The sequence below is a fragment of the Coturnix japonica genome, chromosome 7, assembly GCF_001577835.2.
Source record: "Coturnix japonica isolate 7356 chromosome 7, Coturnix japonica 2.1, whole genome shotgun sequence".
NCBI lineage: Eukaryota > Metazoa > Chordata > Aves > Galliformes > Phasianidae > Coturnix > Coturnix japonica.
Window position 1 is genome coordinate 94908 of NC_029522.1, and position 20410 is coordinate 115317.

Consider the following 20410-nt stretch of genomic DNA (forward strand, 5'->3'; position numbering starts at 1 on the left):
AGATGAGGAAAAGGACAAACCTCAGCGTGGTTTGGAAAGGTTCCTGGTAAGCCCTGGCATGCAGATTTGACAAAAAGACTGTCACACGCCTGGCAGGTTCTGGACCATCCCTGTCATGTAAGCAGCAGGGAATGGCACTGCCTAGCTTGTATTCACATACAGATTTTTATGTTTTATGGCAGGCTAAACAGTAGGGAGGGTTGGAGTGGCAGCTTCTCTCTGTTTTTCCCATGGCTTTCAGACTCCACTCCTTGGGGATTAAAAGAGTTTGGAGGATGTCCCAGGACTATCTCCTCACCCTTTCATGTTGGACCCAAGACCTGCGTGCTTTTACCTTGCTGCTTACTCCTCCCTGTCCTCTAACTGCAGTGGCATCTCTGGGCCAGTTCCCTCATTAGCAAGTGACCCAGACTTAGCTCTGATGAACTTCGAGTGCACCTCCTGTTTCTGTCATGTAGCTGTTCTCAGACTCTTTGGTACATCTATTGACATACAGCATGTGTTGCTCTCCTGTTGAAAGTCCTGGTTCCACCTACTGGCTGGAGCCATTCTGTTACATTTTTTTGTGCTGATCTTTGCTTTCTGTTGTGCATCTCTGTGTGGTGGTGGGTCACTACTTACATTTTTGTGTTACTGCTACTGTGTTCCAGCAGCACTTAGAAAGGTGCAAGTTATTAATGCAATTAGTATGTTAAAGAAGGCTCCTTCACTGTTGATCGTGCCTGATTTCAGAGATTTAGGTTGCAGGATCTTTGAAATATGTGAATTTTGGCAGATGTTCTGGATGGAAAATCATTTGGTTAGGATAAAGAGATGTTAACTTTTTTCCTGAAAGCAAACATCAGGTTGTTTATTTCTGATCTCAAATGAACAGAGGCCATTTCAGATTTATTTCCTCTTTTGGCAGAAAACAAATGGAGAGTGAAAGATCTCAGAGATTACAGCAAAGCCAAATGAAAGAAGAATGTTTTCACGCAAAGATTCCTCTCTGTTAGTTTTACCTTTATGCATTAGGCTGTCTGCTTAAGTTTCACAGACCCAAAACCCATCAGCCAGGCCCTTCCTTCAGGCTTGTGGTGTGAGGCCCTGCAAGCATAGGCCTGGGGATGGGGCTGAGGAAGGGGAAGGCTTCTTCTCTTAAGGAATATTTCTTTTTCATTTATTTTGTGGGGTGGGTGGTTTTTGTGGCTGTGTGGAATGATATTAAGAGACAACTTTAAAGGAACTTAACTTTTCAAGGTAGAGTGGTCCTGTGAAGGCCTCCAGGTAGAGCAGCTGGTGCGTTAGTGGCTGTAGGCCTCTTGCATGTATAAACAGAAATACATTTAGGGTAGGCATTCCAGTTTCATAAGTATAGGAGACGCCTTTGAAAATGTGAGCATTGCTTCCCAGGTGCCTCCACATTGTCACTTCAAAATGGAGGTACTGTCTGTCCCCAGAGGCATCCCTCAGTGCTGGCGGAGCTCTTTGATCGTCATTAGCTGTTGCCTGCAAGGAACCTGATGGAAAACTGAAGGTTGAATGTTGGTAAAGCAAATAGGCAGTACAAAGGGAAACATTTTGGAACTTCTCTTCAAAGAAATACGTGCCTCAGTTCACAGAAAACGCTGGCTTTGCTAACAGGCAACAGCTGAATTATGCAGCTTTGTAAAATCATAAATCACAAATTTATTCAACTGGCACATTGAATTAGACGCGTTATAGCAATTTCACTTTGTCACATAAACAGCACAAAACCAGAAAGAAGGGGAAAGGGAATATGGAAAATTGCTGAAGAAGAAAATGTCCATAATGTGCTGCAGATTATTTTATTTATAGTAGCCATGTTTTGCTTTTATTATTTTCTTTCATTCTTTTCTTGGCAGCCATCTACTGTAGCCTTCTGAAGGGTGAGTGGGTCAGTGAAAGGCATGAGTAACTACAGGAGGAGACACTTGCCTAGGTTTTTTTAGTCATCTTTGTATTCTCTAATGCTGTGGGGTTGTTGAATATTGACAAACTATATGATTTCTCTCCCATTTTGTCACTCTCTACATAGGCCTTTCTGATTTCCTGCCATCTGCTTGTGGGAGTTGGCGAATAGGCAGCAATAAGGCAAAAGAAAGCTTAGTCAAGAAAATAAGGATTTAAAAAAAGAAAAGAGCTAGGTATATATAAAATACATTTCTAAACCTGAAGAGAAGCATTTGATGGCAGTCATTAGGAGTTAATCTAGGCAATTTGTACCCCCAAAATCCCTATAGGATCACAGCAGTGTATCATGAGGTACCTTAGAGTTCCAGTGGTGGAAGATGTGCCTGCTTTATGTATCTCTAGAGCACCTCAGTGCAGGCTTAGTGTTGGTACTGATAGGTATCAATCATAATGGCCTTCTCAGGAAGGGAAGGGAAGGCAGCAGCTTCCTTACTTTAGATAGATGAATTTGAAGATACTTCAAAACTGTCACACACCTTTACTGGGGTGTTCCTCTGGAGTGTAGGTTCTGCTACCAGATACAAAAAGTTCTAAGGTGAATTATTGCTTCTGATTTTGCTACACTGGTTATGAAAATAGGTTTCATCTTCTTCCAGCCAAAAAAATTGCGTCCTAACTTGTGGTAATCTGAAATAACTCATTTTTTTTCTCTGATTAGCCAGCACAATTCCCAGTATCTGCTATGATTCAGTGGCAAGCACCTTAATAGTTCTGAGAAGCAGCCTTCAGAAATAATTTCTGATTCAGAGAGTGTGATTTATTTATGACAGGATTTTACATGCACTTAAGCTGTGGTTCACAATGGGGCTTAGGAATCATTTTGTTCATGAAGTCCAGAGGCTGATCCAGGCAAAGAACATGATGCTCTTGCTTCTCATAATTTCTGCCTACATATGCTGGTCTTCTCAAACCGGTGCTGCTGTCTGCAGGCATTTAAAAAAATGAGTTTCTCCATCTCTTTCCACTGAATGTTTCATCCTGAGGTATCACTTCAATGGGTAGTTTAATATTTCTTTCAAACAAATCTCTTCGTACAAATACAGAATCCCTTTTTGTCTGTGGTCAACCAACGCTATAGTAAGTTGTTTAATATTCTTCTTTTATCCATTATTCTGGCAAGTGACCCTGAAACCACCCTCTTGCACAGCTGCCTTTTGTCAGAGTGCACATTAGCACTGAACTGTGCACGAGGCAAATGGATCGTGCCCTCCATCTCCCTTCCCATGTCTGCTGAGGGGCGCTTGCAGATGCAGAGGTGGGGAGGCTTTCTGTTTCCTTCTCATCCATTGTGCTTCCCTGACTTGTCTTCACAGCAAGATCTGCTAAGCAGGAAAGCAGAATTTTATCAAATATCCTGTATCTGTTAATCTTATAAATGCATACACATTAGTGCACGTGTACATACATATGTACACGGTCCCCTGCTACAAACTGTGCTTCTGTGTCCAGTAAACAAGGCTATATCCAGTTCTGTTCTTTCTGCATTTGCTTCTATCTGTCTGGGTGATGGAAATGCATTTTTTAAGGGTAGAGGAGTGCCAGAAGAGCTGAGATGAGAGACTAAATCTGCTCCTGTTACTAGGAAACCAGTTGGGCAATGCTCTTCATGTCGCACCCAAGGCATGGATGTAACCTCTGCTTGTTTACTTGCAGGCGCTCGTGTTAATGCCAAAGACAATATGTGGCTGACTCCTCTCCATCGAGCAGTTGCTTCAAGGAGTGAAGTGAGTAAGATTTGATTACTCTGCTTTTGGGCATAAACTGCGCTGGGGGAAAAAGCAAACCATTGAAAGCTGCAGCAGGCAGCGCTGTGACTAACGGGTGAGCATGTGCTGTGTGCAGGGCCTGCAGCATTGCATCCAGAGACCAGCTTTTACCAGCTAATTACAGCTGCTGTTGAGTCTTGGTGTGGCTGACTTTCCCCTGTGGGATGCTTTGCATAGCTGGAGCAGGTCGCGCTGAGCTGCTGACAGCTGAAGGGAGCAGCCCTGGCTGAAGTGAGATGGTGTCAATGGTGTGCAGGGCCATCATCATCATGCAGTGAAATGAGGAGGAATCAACCCATATAGACGTGTGTATGCCAGGAGGGAGTGGATGTGTGTGAGATCCAAACTGCACTGTTTGTTTTGGTTAATTGCATTTCAAGGCATCCTTCAGCTTTTCTGTTAATCCGCTTTGATTTGTGCACAAAGGAAGGTTAGCCCATATTTCTTCTGCTAGACAGCTAGAAATCGTCTGGCATTGTGTTGTGCTTTTTCCACTACTGTCTGAAAAAGGAGCAGCAGTAAGTACCAGGGAGATGAGCGTGCCGTTATTTTGGCTTTCTGTTTTGGACTCCTTGTGCTCTTCTGTCTCCCTCATACTCAGCTAAAAGTGAGCCCAGTTCAGGCTGAGTTGTGAGGGGAGGGGTTATTGGACAAACAGAGTGTGGCTGCCTTCCAGGGACTGGCGGAACTTGAGTCACCTTCATAACAGTCCCAGCGCCTGCCAGGCCCGCAGGCAGGAATCCTGGGCTGCTGCTGAACTCGGGCATTGTTTGGCTACTGGCTGAGCTTCCAGCTGCTGGCAGCCGCCAGAACCCGCTGAAAGGAATATCTGATAGGATATGAATGCTGTAATGGGGCAAAATACAAAAAGCTGTGTTGAGGAACAAAGGTCAGATTTTAACCTTAAAAACTAGCCGCACTCTTTCTGGTGCAGGAACTGCAGCGTGTTTGGTTTCTTTTTTGGACGCTTCTGAGTATAGGGTTTTTATTTTCAGTCACAGTCCTAACTGAAAATGCATGTCTTCTTGTGGGTTTGTGCCTGCTCTTTAACTCCTCAGCTGCTGAAAAGCTCGTTTTATATTGAGAAACTCTTCCCTTTTGCTTGCAGTTCTGGTACCCGAAGGAAGTACCAGTGGGTGCAGCAGGGGAAGGCGTGTGGTGTGGGAGAGCGGAGATATCTCAATAACATGGGCTAGCTGGAAATGCTGGACATGGAGGCTTTATACAAGCATTGCAAATAAAGAAGTCAATATTATTAGCTTAAATTTTTCAGTCTTTACCATTTTGAAATTCTCCCTTAACTTTTTCCTTCCTTCATTGAGAGTCAAATGACATGAATTTTCCTGCTGACTTCATATCCCAGCTGGGTAGGTCCCCAGTGTATTGCCTTTAAATGGCTTTTAGAACAACAGGCTTGTAATTAAGAAAGAAAAGGAAATTCTGTTGAGACATCAACAATCATTCTTGGTGCCTGGAGAGGGGCTGTCTACTAACTGAACCACTCTGTTAGATGTCAGTTGTGGGATGGCTATAGAAAACGAAATGGCTGAAATGATTGGAGATGAGAGAACAAAAGCTCCTCCACATCATCAAGATGTATTCTTGATGCATACTGCAGGCATTCTCCTGGGCCTTTCTAGTTACAAAGGGGCTATTTAAACTCACACACGATGAATTTAGTGTCCATTAATAAAACTTTGGCTGGACTTGGCAGGAAACTTTTCAGTTTATGGAAGAAGAATTGAAAGAACATGTAGTGCTAGGACTGTCCCACTTCCCAGCTGTGAGTTGTAACTAGCAGGGGAGGCTACTTGAATGCTACTGTCCCCCAGTGACTCTTTTGTATTTGGTTTCTGGGGAGGAATAGGAGAAGAAACAATGTAATATAGACAGAGACTTACTTTTTAATCCAACTTAATGGCAGATGCATGAGGAGAAGCAGAACGGAGCTGATCTACTCTAGGGGATCTGAAAGGTTAACTGGCCAAACAGATTGGGCTGTGTGCATGGCCAACTTTGTATGTCCTAAGATCAAATTGGAACACTGTGGATGTGGACATTGCTTTGTACGACAGAAGAAGAGGTGATGCATGCTCTGGCATTTGAATCACCAGCACCACAGGTGTTGCTTGGATGGATGTTGTTCCCTTTCTGTCCTCCTGGCCATGCCTGGGATGCATAACTAAAATGCATAGGTAACACCACTGGGTTGTCAACTGAGTGTTTATTGGAACTGCTTGTTTATAGCTGTAACTGTTGCTGTTGTAGGAAGCGGTGCAAGTACTGATCAAGCACTCAGCTGATGTCAATGCTCGGGACAAAAACTGGCAGACCCCATTGCACGTGGCAGCCGCAAACAAGGCAGTAAAGTGTGCAGAAGTTATCATTCCCATGCTGAGCAGCGTCAATGTCTCTGACCGAGGTGGGAGGACAGCGTTGCATCATGCAGCTCTGAATGGCCACATTGAGGTGAATTGTTTAATAGCATAATTGATCTTTGACTATTTATTCTTTCTCTTTTTATTTTTTTTTCTCCTCCTTTCAAACAGTTGGCTTGCTGTGTCTGGGTCTAGACTAAGCCCCATCTTACTGACCCCCATGTTTGCTATCAATCATCTGCTTTCCAACCTGTATGCCAGGTTTCCTGCCTGCAGAAGTGAGAGCGTCAAGAAATTGCCTGTGCAGATCTGGCACACGAGTGTAATGTACACGCAGACTTGGGGATCTGACTGTGCACATGGCTCTGGCAATTCAAATGTGTCCTGAGCTATTTTGTGCTTAACTGCCTGAGAAATTAAGAGCAGTAGAATGGAGCAATGGGAAAACTGGTGGATTCATTTCATACCGAAGTAACATTCAGATATGTGAGATCCAGTCTGCTTTTCCAATTAGTCTTCTAGAAAATGTGCTTCTGGTTTTGAGATGATTTATGCTGCTTACCTAATACGAGTAAGCTCTTCTATTCTAATTACTGGTTCTACATGAAAAAATGGCAAGGCAGCATACAAGTGGAAGGCATTTATGCATGTATGTAGTTGGTGGTGTTAGAGCATTTTGTTGGGGAAGAAAGTTGTTGAATGTGTTTTTTGTTTTGTTTTTCTTTTGCCTGAATTTGCTTAATTCTATTATTATGTGACTGGTAATAGAGAGAGCAGCTTTTCAGCTCTTAGCCATACTGCAATCACATGCAGAACAGCCTGATTTTATGATCACAACTTTATTACTAGAATGACTTTTTATGAAGTATCGAGTGTCTGAGATACAGGGTTTGTTCACTTGCTGTTGTTGCTTCTAGATGGTGAACTTGCTCTTAGCCAAGGGTGCGAACATCAATGCTTTTGACAAAAAGGACAGAAGAGCTCTTCACTGGGCCGCATACATGGGTAAGGCTCAACTTCTTGTTTGAATTTCCTGAGAGAGGAGACACTGGTTCATGTAACAAAGTGTTAGTAAATGCTGCTTAAATAAATCAGACTGTATTATACTTTTTAAGTTATAGTAACTTTTGTTATTACAGGGGATTATTGGGATTAGTTTTTATGTAGAAATGCCAGGACAAGAATTGGTCACTCTTGTTCAGTGGCTTTTGTGTCCGACAAGCAGTGTATTTAGGTTGGAATTAGCTCTGCTTCAGCATGAAGCAATAATGACCATTCCTCAGTTCCTTGATTCAATTTTGGTGGTTAGGGCACTGTTTGGGATGGTAAGACACATACTTTGAAACTTTGAGGAGGAAGAGGAAACTAAAGACACAGGTGGGTTATAACTTGCAGTTATTTTGAAGTCTAAGTATGCATTTATAGTCAAGTTCAGATTCAAACCTTTGTAGATTTACATTGAGGATTTTTTGGTATTGGCAAGTCACAAACCTGATCTCCAGATCAGCAGTCAATATTAATTCTTACATTGGTACTGGTAGACTTGGCTTCAAATTATGCACTTACTTAAAATAAAATGTATTTGTGTCCTCAGTGCTGCCGAAAAAGAGGGAACCTTTATTTTGGAATTTGTTATAGACATTAAGTATTGTTAAAAGTAAATAAATATATATTAAAAAAAAAGAGCATTAGCAATTGGATCTACAGATAACATCAACAGGATGTTGTTTTGGAAATGTTACTGTCTCACTCCTATGTTCACTGATCTTTCTTTAAAAAGGGGAGTAAAACATGGGCTGTTATTTTTGATGGGGAGCTGCTGACTGCTTTCTCTCATCTTTTGAAGGTCACCTGGAAGTCGTTGCCTTACTGATTAATCATGGTGCAGAGGTGACTTGTAAAGACAAGAAGGGTTACACCCCGCTCCATGCAGCTGCATCCAATGGGCAGATTAACATTGTGAAACACCTCCTTAACCTGGGAGTTGAGGTATGTATTTTTCTGTATTCAAAGATGATACTTTTCTCTTATGGATGCTGCTACATCATTGAAGCTTCTGAAGAAAACAGTTCCTGTTTTCTGGACTATCAGAAGCACCTTATGCTTTGTGTAGTTTATTAGTTTAAGAGCCAGGAAACGTTCTAGAATGAAAGTGTCTGATAAATTCCAGGTCACCTTGCTGAAGGATTAGCAATATGGAAATGTATAGAAATATCTGCTGTTTCTGTGGAGGAAGGTGGAATAACGAAGTCTCTCTTGGCCTGGCATTCCCTTTGGTATGATGAGAGGAGATACACAGTACATATGTGGAGTACTTCACTAAGCTGCATTACAGCTTGTTTAAATTTCAGGTGGTGTATCTCCTGCTTTAGGTAGTGGAGGGAAGGGGAAGGATTATTTTCGCCCAGGAAAATATCTTTATTTCAGAGTACAGACTTCTCTTAGACTAATAGCGTGAACTCAGTGGTCCAAAGCAGCAGTGAAATGACCAAAAGAGTCTGTGCTGGTTGTCAGTCAAAGTTACTGAATACATCCATTGTATTTGCTAGTTGTATAGCCAGCTGACTTGACCTGCCAAAAAAATGTCAAAAGTCTGTGTTGAATGTGAATAGGTGTTTCCCATTATTAGCAGTACTGTGCTAATAATGACATTGAAGTTTCACGTTCTCCACGTAGATAGGATCTTCAGTATCTTTTCTGTAGAAGCTTATTTAGAACATGCTCGAGTCTCTTGTGCAACCTGTCTCGCCCTGCTTTACAGGACAGCAGTTGAATTCTAAGCCCATGATGAAGAAGTAATGTAATCTTAATTACATCTTCATAATACCGAGCTGCTGAAAGTGGTTTCTTTATTGAAGTGTAAATGGCCGTGCAATTTATCCATCCATTCACTAAGACACTTTACTTTCCCAAAAGGAATCTGTGGAAAGAGATCTTAAGCCTGATTCTATTCACAAAAACTCCATAGAACGCATTCTTTATTTATTTTTTAAAGACCGAGCTTTTTATTTATCTTTCCCTCCCATTTTTTATATTAAAAAGCTTTCCAGCTTATTAGGATTTTTATCATCATCATCATTACATAGTCCTGCTATCAGCTTTAAGCTTCGGTCTGGCTTTTAGAAATTGCCAGTAGGATAAGAATTTAATGATAATGAAGGTAAAGCATTCCAAATTAAGCTCTCTGGGAGTGCTTTTTATGTCAGTGAAATTTGCTGGTGAGAAATATGCCCTATGACAGTTCAAGCCTTGAGCTATTTCTATTTGCAGTACGTGATACAGTATGTGAAATGATAAGCTGATGTCTGCTGTAATGTTACCTGTGTCTCCTTGTCTCATTCTAGATTGATGAAATGAACATCTATGGAAATACTGCGCTTCATATTGCCTGTTACAATGGTCAGGATTCTGTTGTTAACGAGCTGATTGACTATGGTGCTAATGTAAATCAGCCCAATAATAACGGATTCACTCCCTTGCATTTTGCTGCTGCCTCCACTCATGGAGCACTGTGTCTTGAACTACTAGTGAATAATGGGGCAGATGTTAACGTTCAGGTAAAACTGGCATATTAGTTTTAATTTATCCTATTTTGCATACCTAAGGAGTGTGGAAACTGCAGTAATGATTACAGCAAGTCCTTAAGTTCTTAATAGAATTAGAGTGATGCTGAGAATGCTAATCATTGAAGTGTTTGGATGAGGTGAACTTCTAGCAGAGGAGCATTCAGTGCCTTCATAAACATAATAGCAGCCTTAAACTCTCGGCCAGCCGCTCTACTGAAACCACAGCTAAAATATAGTCCCAGGAGCTCCGTCAAAATGTTGACTTGGGCAATGGTAATAAGTCAAGGAAATGTTTCTTTCTGGTGATTTCCTTCCTCCTGCAAAATGCATTTAATTAAATCTGATTCTAACTGAGTTTCTTTAGACTCGCCTGGGTAAGTAAGACCCCAGGGTTGTTTGTTTACATATTTTAGATCTTGAGTTTACAAAGTCTGATTCTAATTTGGTTATCTGAACACTCTTGAGATATAAGTGATAAGTAAATCTTGATGAACCTGAACGGGACTTGCAAGAAGACTTGAGATCTCTAAGTTCAAATAAGACTTTGGCTGCTTTACTTTGAATTGTGCGTGTTTCAGTTTCTCATCTGTAAAAGTGGTCTCCTAGTAGTGGTCTCATCTAGTAGTTCTGGCAGGTTCCTTGAGATCAATGGACAGTCTGTACTATTTAAACTCAGAATTATTGAGGTTAAATTAGATATTGTGCTCATCAGTGCATGGCAAAGCCCAGTGCCAATAAAAATGAAATTATGTGAGTAGAGAGGCAGCTGTTGCTATTTTCTCGGCTCCTCAGCTTTCCCAAACTCAGTTTCTTTCTCTAGATCCCAGAACACTGATCTCAGCTCATTGTAGCTTTCCTCGTGTCCTCATTCCTTGTTTTCTGTTTGTCTTTCGTAGACTTCCTGGTTTTGATTAAGTTGAGAAATGTATTTATTTGTTTTTATAGTGGCTTCTGTTTTAGGATGTATCTATACAATTACAGATTGAAGCATCAGTTATATTCTTCATATCTCTGTGAGTGCTCCTCCTTAGCTTTGTAGTTCATTTAAAAAACTTCTTCTTGCTGCAAAGAGTAAGGAAAAAAATAAACTGATTAAATGGGAAATAGTATGGTCACATTCAAGAGTGATACGTCATACATACACGTGGAAGTTTCTACCAAATACTGCATATGGCCAGGCTATGGGGGTGGGCTGTAGCTCAGATCATTTCCTGATCACTGCTGAGGAACTGCTTTACCTATGTTTGTACCTTTTGCATTTATTATGATGCATTGATCATATTATAACATATGTATTATGACATATTGTCTTTAGAAGCTGTTGGAGATTTTATGTGAAGAATAGCTGTAGGATGTTGAACTGAGAGACTTCAAGTTGTTACCTCTTCCTTTCATGCTAAATGATTGTTTTTACTTTTTGTTTGTTAGAGTAAGGATGGAAAGAGCCCACTGCACATGACAGCTGTCCACGGGAGGTTCACACGGTCACAGACCCTCATTCAGAATGGTGAGTTTCATTGCTTGTTCAATGACCCAGAATGCCAGGGAACTTCTCTGAAAGGTGTTCAACTCTGCATCAAGTTCTGAGTGTGATTTGCATTTGCAGGTTTCCTCTCATATTGGCACCTCTTGGTTCTTAACAAAATCCGATCTTCCTCTAGCAGATGATGAAGCAGCTGATCTTTTGTGATTCTTAACCTGAAAATAGGAGTTGAGAGCTCTGTGTAGGGTATTTCATACGATGAGAGGAAGGCACAGCTAACTTTCTCAAATGATTAGAAGAGTACAAAAAGTTCTAGTTATCCTCCTTTGAGAGCTGTGGTGCTCTTAGGGCCCACACTGTTGTCTCTATGCCACCACTTAACAGCTGTAGTTGTCTTAACTCCGTTCGCTGCACATCTTATCACTGTCTTCTTTAAGTGCTGAATAAATACTTTGCAGGGTGGACCAGCACCGCTTTATTTATTTTGGCATAGCCAGGAGAAGATTCTAGAGCTTGTAATCACCTGTCATGCTCATTAAGTATCTTTTTTGTCCAAGAATTCTACAGCATATAAGAAATATTATTGTTGGAGATCTGACAGAGGCCTGTTCTCTGACTTTCAGAAGTTCCCAATACTGATTGTTTACTTGTATTTGTTTTTTGACCGTTGTACTGGACAGGACAGTCTATTTCCTTCTGTTTGGTTGGTTCTGTTTGTTTCTTTGTTTAACTACAATCCCAAACTTGTCACCTCATCTAACTTGCAATATCCCTGTTCCAGCATTTTGCTAGCCTTTATTTACCATTAGGAAATTCCTCATAGCATTTTACTAGAACTTTTCATGTCGTAGTTATGGCCTGTTATCTCACCTGCATAGAGGAAATGCATTAAATATTACCATATCCTCACATTAGCAAAACTTTTACATGCTTTCATAAAGTATTATCCCAGAAAACTAATGAAATATGGTCTAAATGAAAATATTACTGTGCGGGTGCATAGCAGCTAGAAAAACTATGTTCAGACATTAGTAATGACTGTTGAAATGGAAGGTATAATGAGGCTTCTCCGCTCCCCTCCTAGGTCTGGTATACTATACCCGTATTTTCATTAACAGCTTGGATGGTAGAATATGGAGCGTGCTTTTAATGTTCAAAGAAAACATGAAGTTAGGAGAGACTGTTTGGCAGAAGCTGGAGTCAAAGTTGAAAATGAGCCCTTAAAATTGAGTAAAGTTATAATGCAAGTAATGCAAAGGAGAGATATAACACAGGCAGGAATATCAGTTACACAAATACAGAATAGCAAAAGCTCACTATGTGACATTTCCTCAAGAAAGGATTTGGTATTTGCAGACGATGGGGCATTGAACGCACGTCAACAGTGCCATGGTGTTGCCAAGAGAAAAAACAATAGAGGCAAAAAGCATACAATGTACAGGAGTGTACAGGTAGGAGCAGAGCCAGCAGGCATGAAGTAATCCTGCTCAGCTCAGCATTTGTAGACATCAGCTGTAGTACTGCTTCTGGCTTTTGACATTTTCCTTTCAGAAGGATGTGGGCCAGCTGGAGAGAACTGGGAGAAGGACAAGGATGGTTGAATTACAGCAATCCTAATTTACAAAGGGAGACTGAAAGAACACAAGTTGCTCGTTCCAAAATGGAAAACAGGGACTCGATTGCAATCTTAGCGTGCATCAAAAGCTATAGCAGAGAAGAAAGAAAATATTGGTTTTTCCTGTTTGAGGATCAAACACGAGATGACAGGCATAAACTGCAGCAGGAAAAGTTCTGCTTAAGCACTGTGTAGCAATTGCTGATGATTCAGTGTTAGTTGGATGTCATCGTGCTCACTGCCTATTCCCACCACGTGTCCCCTCTGAAGTTGGAGAAGGAGGTGAGAGCACTGCTGGTGAACCATGGTCAGTACCATGGCTGACAGCTGATTACTCACTGTGTGCCGGCCTCATTCTTTGAAATTCAATGGCCTGGTTTTCTGCGTTCACCGGAGAGAAACAGCATTTGTGGTCACAAATTCACACTTAAACTTTTGGTATTAAACTGTCTGAAAATATTTTTTTGCAGGAGGGGAAATCGACTGTGTTGATAAGGATGGTAACACCCCACTGCACGTGGCTGCAAGATACGGACACGAGCTATTGATTAACACCCTCATAACCAGCGGAGCTGATACTGCCAAGTAGGTGGCTGAAGTGGAGCTTCTAATGATCAAATGCTATGGCGTTATAGGTATTCCTCGGTTTCTGAGGTTAAAATGGTTAAATGCATTTGTTCTACTCTAAAATATGAAATGGTTGGATGTGTGGAAGGGAGGAAACCATGCTAAGCTCTTACTTTGCAGTTATACGGTTGCAAGTAGCACCAGTGCTGCTTTTTTCTCTGACAGGTTGATGCAACCCACTGTTACAGGATATACAAAAAATGCATCTTGGTCACAGTTATCTCATAAAGTCCCTACCAAACAGTTTGTCTTGGAAACGTAACTGGAAAAATTTCAAATACTTTCCAAGGTCCATATTCCATAGTGTTTAGATTTGTGTTATAATGACTTGTTACATGCGGCGACAATTCTATTATCTTGTATCTTTTGATGTGATGAAGGATAATCAATAGAATTGCAGTACTACAAAGCAGATGTTACCAAGCCTGATCTCAGTATAAATGTAGATCCTGTGTTGATTTGCATTGTTTCTGATAGCTGGATGACTGAAATAATAGGGCAGGTTTTTTCAGATTTGTTATTTTAGGGCATTTTTTAATGAGTAATGGGACGGCAAGTTGAAATGAGGCACAGATTACTCAATGTTGTTACCTTATGGCCTCTCAAAAGAGAACAGCAAACCTGAAGTAAACAAAGGAGTGTAAGAAAAGAGTAATGCTGTGCCATGAGATACCTGTACTGGATGCTTACATTGGCATCTGATTACATAAATGTAAATTTTCAGCTACCAACTGCATGTTTCCTGTTCAAGTTTTTGAAGTAGGATGCACTGTGGAAGTCAGTGACCTCCGTTGACTTGTCTAGATAGGAAAACCTGTTTGCAGATTGAAATGGTTTTGTTTTGGAGATGTTTCCAGCTCCCTCTGATTGATGTTTGAGGATGTTTAAGAAACGGATACATTTGCCCGTATATCTGCATCCAGTATGGTTATCTTTATTCAAACTCAGAAGGTGGGACAGGTCTTCAATGGGCATGGGTAATGAAATTCCATAGGTTCCAGTTAATGTCACATTAACATAACCAACATAAAGATCTTGGTGTGTAAATCAATGTAAGTTTTTAGTATCTCTTTCTCCAGTGCAGTAAACTTTGACCTGCAATTGCTAGCAACAACTGCAGACAGCTCAGTTGGCCTTTGAGATAGCTATGTTTTAAGGAGGAAGTGTGTGTAAAAGGGGGGAGGAACCACTGTGAGCAGCGCAGTTGAAGCGTGACCGGGTTAGCAGATGTGCAGATGGTGTGTTTTGATGGAAGCCAGCCAAAACACAGGCTGGGTGGAAATCTTGACCTAAAAGATGAAAAATATTGCTTGAGATAACTAGGGGGAGGAGGATATGGAGGGAAATGGGTGTAGGAAGAAATATGGCAAGGCAGAGTGTCCAGTATTGGTTTAAATGACTCCACAGCTCCAAAAGAAATGCAACCTGTTTATACAGATGCATCAGCTCAGTGAAGCTTGTGCTGTTTCCTTTAGAAGAACAGACTGCCAGACCATCTTTAAAGAAATTTACTCTAAAATGTAGATGCTGAACACTGAAAACATGAAAATCTGTGTAGCTCCCCAGGTTGCTCCTAAGGGTAGAGAAGCAGCAAGGAGGATAAATGTGATGTGGAGACAGAGGAAGGGTTGGAACTGTGGCATCTGGAAGGAATGATGTCTTTAAAAATAAACCAGTATTGGTTAAATATATATGTGCAAAATGTTGGTGAGGACAAGACATCTTTATTCACATGCACACTTCTTTTTTAAAGCATCATTAGTGATTATGATTGGTGAACCTTGCAAGAAAAAGACGTTCCTTTGTCTTTCATCCATGTATGAAATCTACCATGAGGTGATGGTGCTTTCCATCTATTGCCTTTCAGATAGGAATCCATCTGCTGCTGTTCAAGTGTTTGTCATTTTCCAAACGTGTATCTGCTGAAGTAGGCACAAGATTATGATCTTGGTGAGAGAGTTGGTTAAGGGTTTCGTGTTCGTATGCACCTGGAGGGCTGCCTGTAATAGCATTTCTGGAATAACTGTGTACTTTGCACAAAACACAGGGCTAAGTGACAGAAGCCAAGATGTCTAAGCTTAGAAATCTAAGACAGTTTAGAGGATGAGTTGGAGTGATTTGTGGGTGCCAGTAACATCTGCTGAGTGCTCAGCTTGTTGAAAAATGAATGTGACTGCCTGATACAGGTGTAGCTTAATGATAGGTGTCTGCTTGTTTGTTTTGCCTTGGTTTTCTTTTGTTTGAGCGAGTATGTCTGCTCTGAGGAGTTTATGGTATAATTGAAAGGAGGGTTGTGTATGCAAAGGGAAGGGGGAGTGAAAGAGCATGTGAGGATAGTAGCTGGAGCAAACAAGATGAGATGATTAGTTGTTTGGGTGTGGGAAGAAAGCCCAAAGTGTCCCATCACTCTATAGGAAAGCATGAGAAGTCATCTGGTGATCCAACCCTGCAGGTGAGGGGAGAAAAGGAGGCTTTTGAAAACCCAAGTGAGATTTATCTAAAGCATGATAACAACTGCACAAATGGGTTTCAGAAATGATGCAGGGAAGCTTCTGGTATTTACTTTTACCCCTCAGGATGCCATTGCAGTATATGCAGCCGATACATAAATCTGTTTATCCCACACTGGGAGATTGACTCTGCTTCCTCACTGTCCCCCTTTCATTTCACATTTTTAGAAGTCTTCCCCCTGCATTCTGTTCCAAGCATAGTGCCAAGATTTTTCTGTATCAGAATTAATTGCAACTCCTGAGCAGGATAGTTGGTAAATATAGATAAAATTAGCAAGGCAGGAAGAATCTGCTTTGAAAAGGATGAAAAATGCAGCCTTTATGGAAGGACCTTTTGTGTGTTTGCATGCCACCTGTACTTCTACAAGGCCCTATCTCACGAGGCTGTTGTGCCTTTCAGGTGTGGGATCCACAACATGTTTCCTCTACACCTAGCAGCACTGAACGCTCACTCAGATTGCTGTAGGAAATTGTTATCCTCAGGTAAGTAAACGTAGCAACCTGTGGAGCTCCGTAATGTATCTGTGCTGCTTACAGCCCCTTTATGCTCATTGTTGTGAACTGTTGAAATGAAAGACTTCCTGTGCTGCTGCCTGCTGTGGTGTATGGCATGTGCGGGGTTTTCCTAAGGACATGCTGGTAATTCCTTCCATCCTGGAACGTTCGTGCACAAAGCCCTTTCCAAAAAGCCCTTTCCAAAGCCTAGTTTTGCTGACCCAACTGTTGTAAAAAGAGGCAGTTATCAGAGGCCACATCCCAAATCTCTTTTTTTTCCAGGCAAGGGTTCATCTGTCTAAATAAATAAACAAATACGTAAAACAAATACCCATCCAAAAAACAAGGCAGATCATTCTGTTTCCTAAAAATAAAATTAAATATTGTTTCATTGCTTAACATACAAAATGCTTCACAGCTACTTTTTTTTTTTTTTCTCCATAAGCTTGAGTCCTGTAGAGCATAAAAAAGAGTGTGAAAAATAATGATAAAATACCTTTACTGGCATGTTTTGACTTTGACCACCAGGTCAAGAAGGAGAACAAAACCTCTGGGTTACCAGAGTTACCACTGCGAGGCTTTATCTTGGGCCTTGTGCATCTTTATGACTATCCCTGCATGCTCCTGGAAGCCTCTTTCCAAAAACTAAAGCCATTCTAATAACCACACACAATAGAATTGGCCCTGTTTCGTGTTCAGGCTGACTCTGGTTTGTTCTTATTTCTTCGTGTTTTCTGTCTTCGTGTCCTTCTGTCACAGTTCTCAGAGTGTTTGCCTCCTAAATGCCTGCCACACGCTTTTCAGTAGGGATGTGGTGCAGAGCTGGATGCGGAACTGAATTCTCATTGACTTCACAGCTCTTTTTATAGAGCTGCCAAAGTGGAGCAGCCGCTCACCATTTCCGTGACAACCTTTTTCTGACTGTAGTTGCTCGTGTTCTGTTTTTTTTTTCTAACTAACTGATTTTTCTGTCTCTGCAATGTTTCTTGTGGTTTAACTAGGACAAAAGTATAGCATAGTGTCCTTGTTTAGTAATGAGCACGTGCTGTCTGCAGGCTTTGATATCAACACACCTGACAACCTTGGGAGGACTTGCCTCCACGCTGCCGCTGCAGGAGGGTAAGTAGTTGTGACTATAGCTGTTATGTTATTTTGTAGTTTCATTGCAGATTTGGTGTACACCAATTCAGCTGTGCCAGCCACAGATGCCAGATTTGGGTCGCCTGAGATGGTATTCTGCCACTGCCCTCATGCTCGTGTTGCTTGCTTGCAACATGAAGATGGTCTGATCTCAACAACAAATGGCTGACTTGTGATTGAAGCACGAGTTTCAGACACAGAGTGAAACTTCCTTCTCATATCCCTGTGAAAAACTGCCTTGTTGTGGGCAGGAGTGCTGTGTGCTCACCCAGATCCATGTATTGGCCATTATTGTTGGTGAGGGCTATCGGTCAGTAGGAAACTGCCAGCTCCCAAAGCAAAATGCGGACTATGTGGAAGGAGCTGTGGCTCCTGAGATGCTGCTGTTAGGGCAGTTATTGCCAGCTTCCTCATCTGGACTGCGTTCTTGCCTGTAAACACGAGCATGCACTCTTGTTTGCTGCCTTGCGCTCAAGCATGCAACCTGCGCCAGGGGAGCCTCAGGCTGGACATCAGGAAGTATCACTTCTTGGAAAGGGTAGTCAGACATTGGAATGCACTGCCCAGGGAGGTGGTGGAGTCACCGACCATGGGAGTGTTCAAGAAACATTTGGATGTTGTGTTGAGGAATATGATTTAGCTGGGAAGTATTGGTGATGGTTGGACTAGATGATCTTCTAGGTCTTTTCCAACCTTGATAATTCCGTGATTCTGTGAACCTCAGAGTCCAAATGTGGCTCATCTCCCTCCCAATTCTCAGGTGCAAGACAGAAAACAAAATTAACCCCCCACCACCAAATTAGGAAGCCAAGACTGTTAACCTTTCAGGACGATGTATTTCTACCCAGAGCCTGGAAATGGAAAAAAAATGAAAGCTGAAATGTATCAATTTAATGTAGCATCCAGGCAGTTAAGTATTTCCAAATTGTTGTCAGTGGAGCACTGTGAAGTTAGCCCAGCAAATGGACAACATGTTTGGCAGTCATTGAGTTTTGACTCTTCTGTTGAGAACTTCGTGGCTCAGAAAACAGCTGAAATGGAGCCTTGTCTAGAACCACCATGGATTCTCTGTGATGGCAGCAAGCAGAATTGGTCATCCGTGGTGCGTACTTGGCAGTCTTTCTGGAAGTTGCTTTTCTTCCTGGTGTATTAAAAGGCACACATCACAAAATAGTCATTATTATGAATGCTGAGCGAAATTGATCCAAATACTGCTTGTATTATTTTTATGATATTATTCTTGTTGATACTTCTGTTATTAATGAAGTCTGACCCTTGCTTTGGTTATTATAGTACACTTCAGATACTACTCCTTTGATAAGATTTCACCCCAAAAGAATAATCAAAACAACCCAAAAGTCCAAAGGAGAAGGAAGGAGAAATTTCATAAGAAGCAAAAGTGGCTTATGGAAATAAGCCTTTTTTCCCCAGTGGCTTACTACCATTGTCATCACTAACAAGTGTTTCTATTTTTAGTCTGTTATGATGAGTGTTTTACAGCTATTTTATGGAATAGCAATTTTGGGTAGGGATGAACTCATGCCAACGTTCTGCATCCAGTTTGGTTGGGTTTTTTCCCCTGGAGTTGGAACTATGCAAAAAACATTGGGTTTTTTTCCTCCTTGCACTCACCTGTTACTCCCATTACATTAAGGAGAGTTCTACGGGCTTGAGGAAAAGGACATACTTTAATCGCTTGCTTGTTTTGATTGTGAACAGAATGATTTATTGCCCCTGTTGATGACAAAGAAGTCTTGGAAAGTCTGTCTTGTTTTCTGGCTTGGACTCGTGCATTTATTCTCTTGAACTCCTAATAGATGAGAATTCAGCTGTTAGATATTTTTTCTTATTAAAAATCACCTGGCTTTAAATGAGATGAAGTTAGGATGCGGTGATTTCTTTCAACAGGTTAAAAAAGAGAAAAGCAATGAAGCCTAATTCATCTACTCATGTAGAAGCAATATTAATATGACGAATATTTTAGGTAGTTAGTGGTCCTTATACATCAAAGCACTTAAAGACATGCTTAAATCCGTCAATTGCCAACAAGTGATATGAGAACAAACCCAAAAGTAACTCTTGTATGGAATCGCACTGAAGTGAACAGGATTTTAGCACACTACTACAGCTTTGAAAGAGGGGGTGGATTTCGTTAAATGTCACCTCTTCATTATTAGAGTGGCATTTTATCAGCTAGCACCAACTTTAACAGTCCTCTCATAAAATACCATTCCCGCGTGGGAAGCGTTACAGTATGGCCCCCTTTGAAAGTCTCCAAGTGCAATGAATTCAGATCATATTTACTGCTTTCACTTCAGAAAATTAGTGTTTCTTCTACAGATGTCTGAGGTTTTCTAGAAAAAAACAATTCCTGAAGCTTCACTTTCTGTTTGCTGTTGTTGGATTTCAGGTTATAGTTGGCTGTATCCTGATTTTGCACTGCAAATAGTAAAACAAGCAAACAAAGTAGAACTTTTCCCTTCTGGAGGACAGGGAGACAACCAGGATGTGAACTTCTGCTTTCTTCATGCGTTGGTTTTCTTCTCTTTTCAGTAATGTCGAATGTATCAAACTCTTGCAAAGCAGTGGAGCAGATTTTAATAAGAAGGACAAACGTGGGAGGTAAGTAAATACTGAAAGTCATTAAAAAAAGAAATAGGAATCTAGCAGGCAAGGATGAAAGACTGCCTCAGTCTGGATATCGTGTGTTCCATGAACAATGGCAGTGAAATCAAGTAGGAGTTTGACATTCCCTGCAAAGCTGCTGTACAGTTACATGCCAAACAAACAGGTGCAGACTTGATTAAATACATAAAAGCCATCCCATCCTCTTGAGTTTTCTGTTTTAAAAATATC

At 41.2% G+C, this 20410-nt stretch overlaps 1 protein-coding gene across 9 annotated transcripts in view; it reads left to right on the forward strand.

Moving 5' to 3' along the window:
* The window catches only part of ANKRD44 (ankyrin repeat domain 44), an 88663-nt gene that overhangs the window by 42397 nt on the left and 25856 nt on the right, over positions 1-20410 (forward strand). For all 9 annotated transcript variants that reach the window (XM_015867646.1, XM_015867644.2, XM_015867645.2 and 6 more), the window contains exons 4-13: positions 3628-3698; positions 6009-6209; positions 7036-7123; positions 7965-8107; positions 9463-9675; positions 11113-11191; positions 13253-13367; positions 16320-16402; positions 17416-17533; positions 20108-20176. In XM_015867646.1, the coding sequence (XP_015723132.1) occupies positions 3628-3698; positions 6009-6209; positions 7036-7123; positions 7965-8107; positions 9463-9675; positions 11113-11191; positions 13253-13367; positions 16320-16402; positions 17416-17533; positions 20108-20176 (1180 nt within the window). The remainder of the gene's footprint in view (positions 1-3627; positions 3699-6008; positions 6210-7035; positions 7124-7964; positions 8108-9462; positions 9676-11112; positions 11192-13252; positions 13368-16319; positions 16403-17415; positions 17534-20107; positions 20177-20410) is intronic.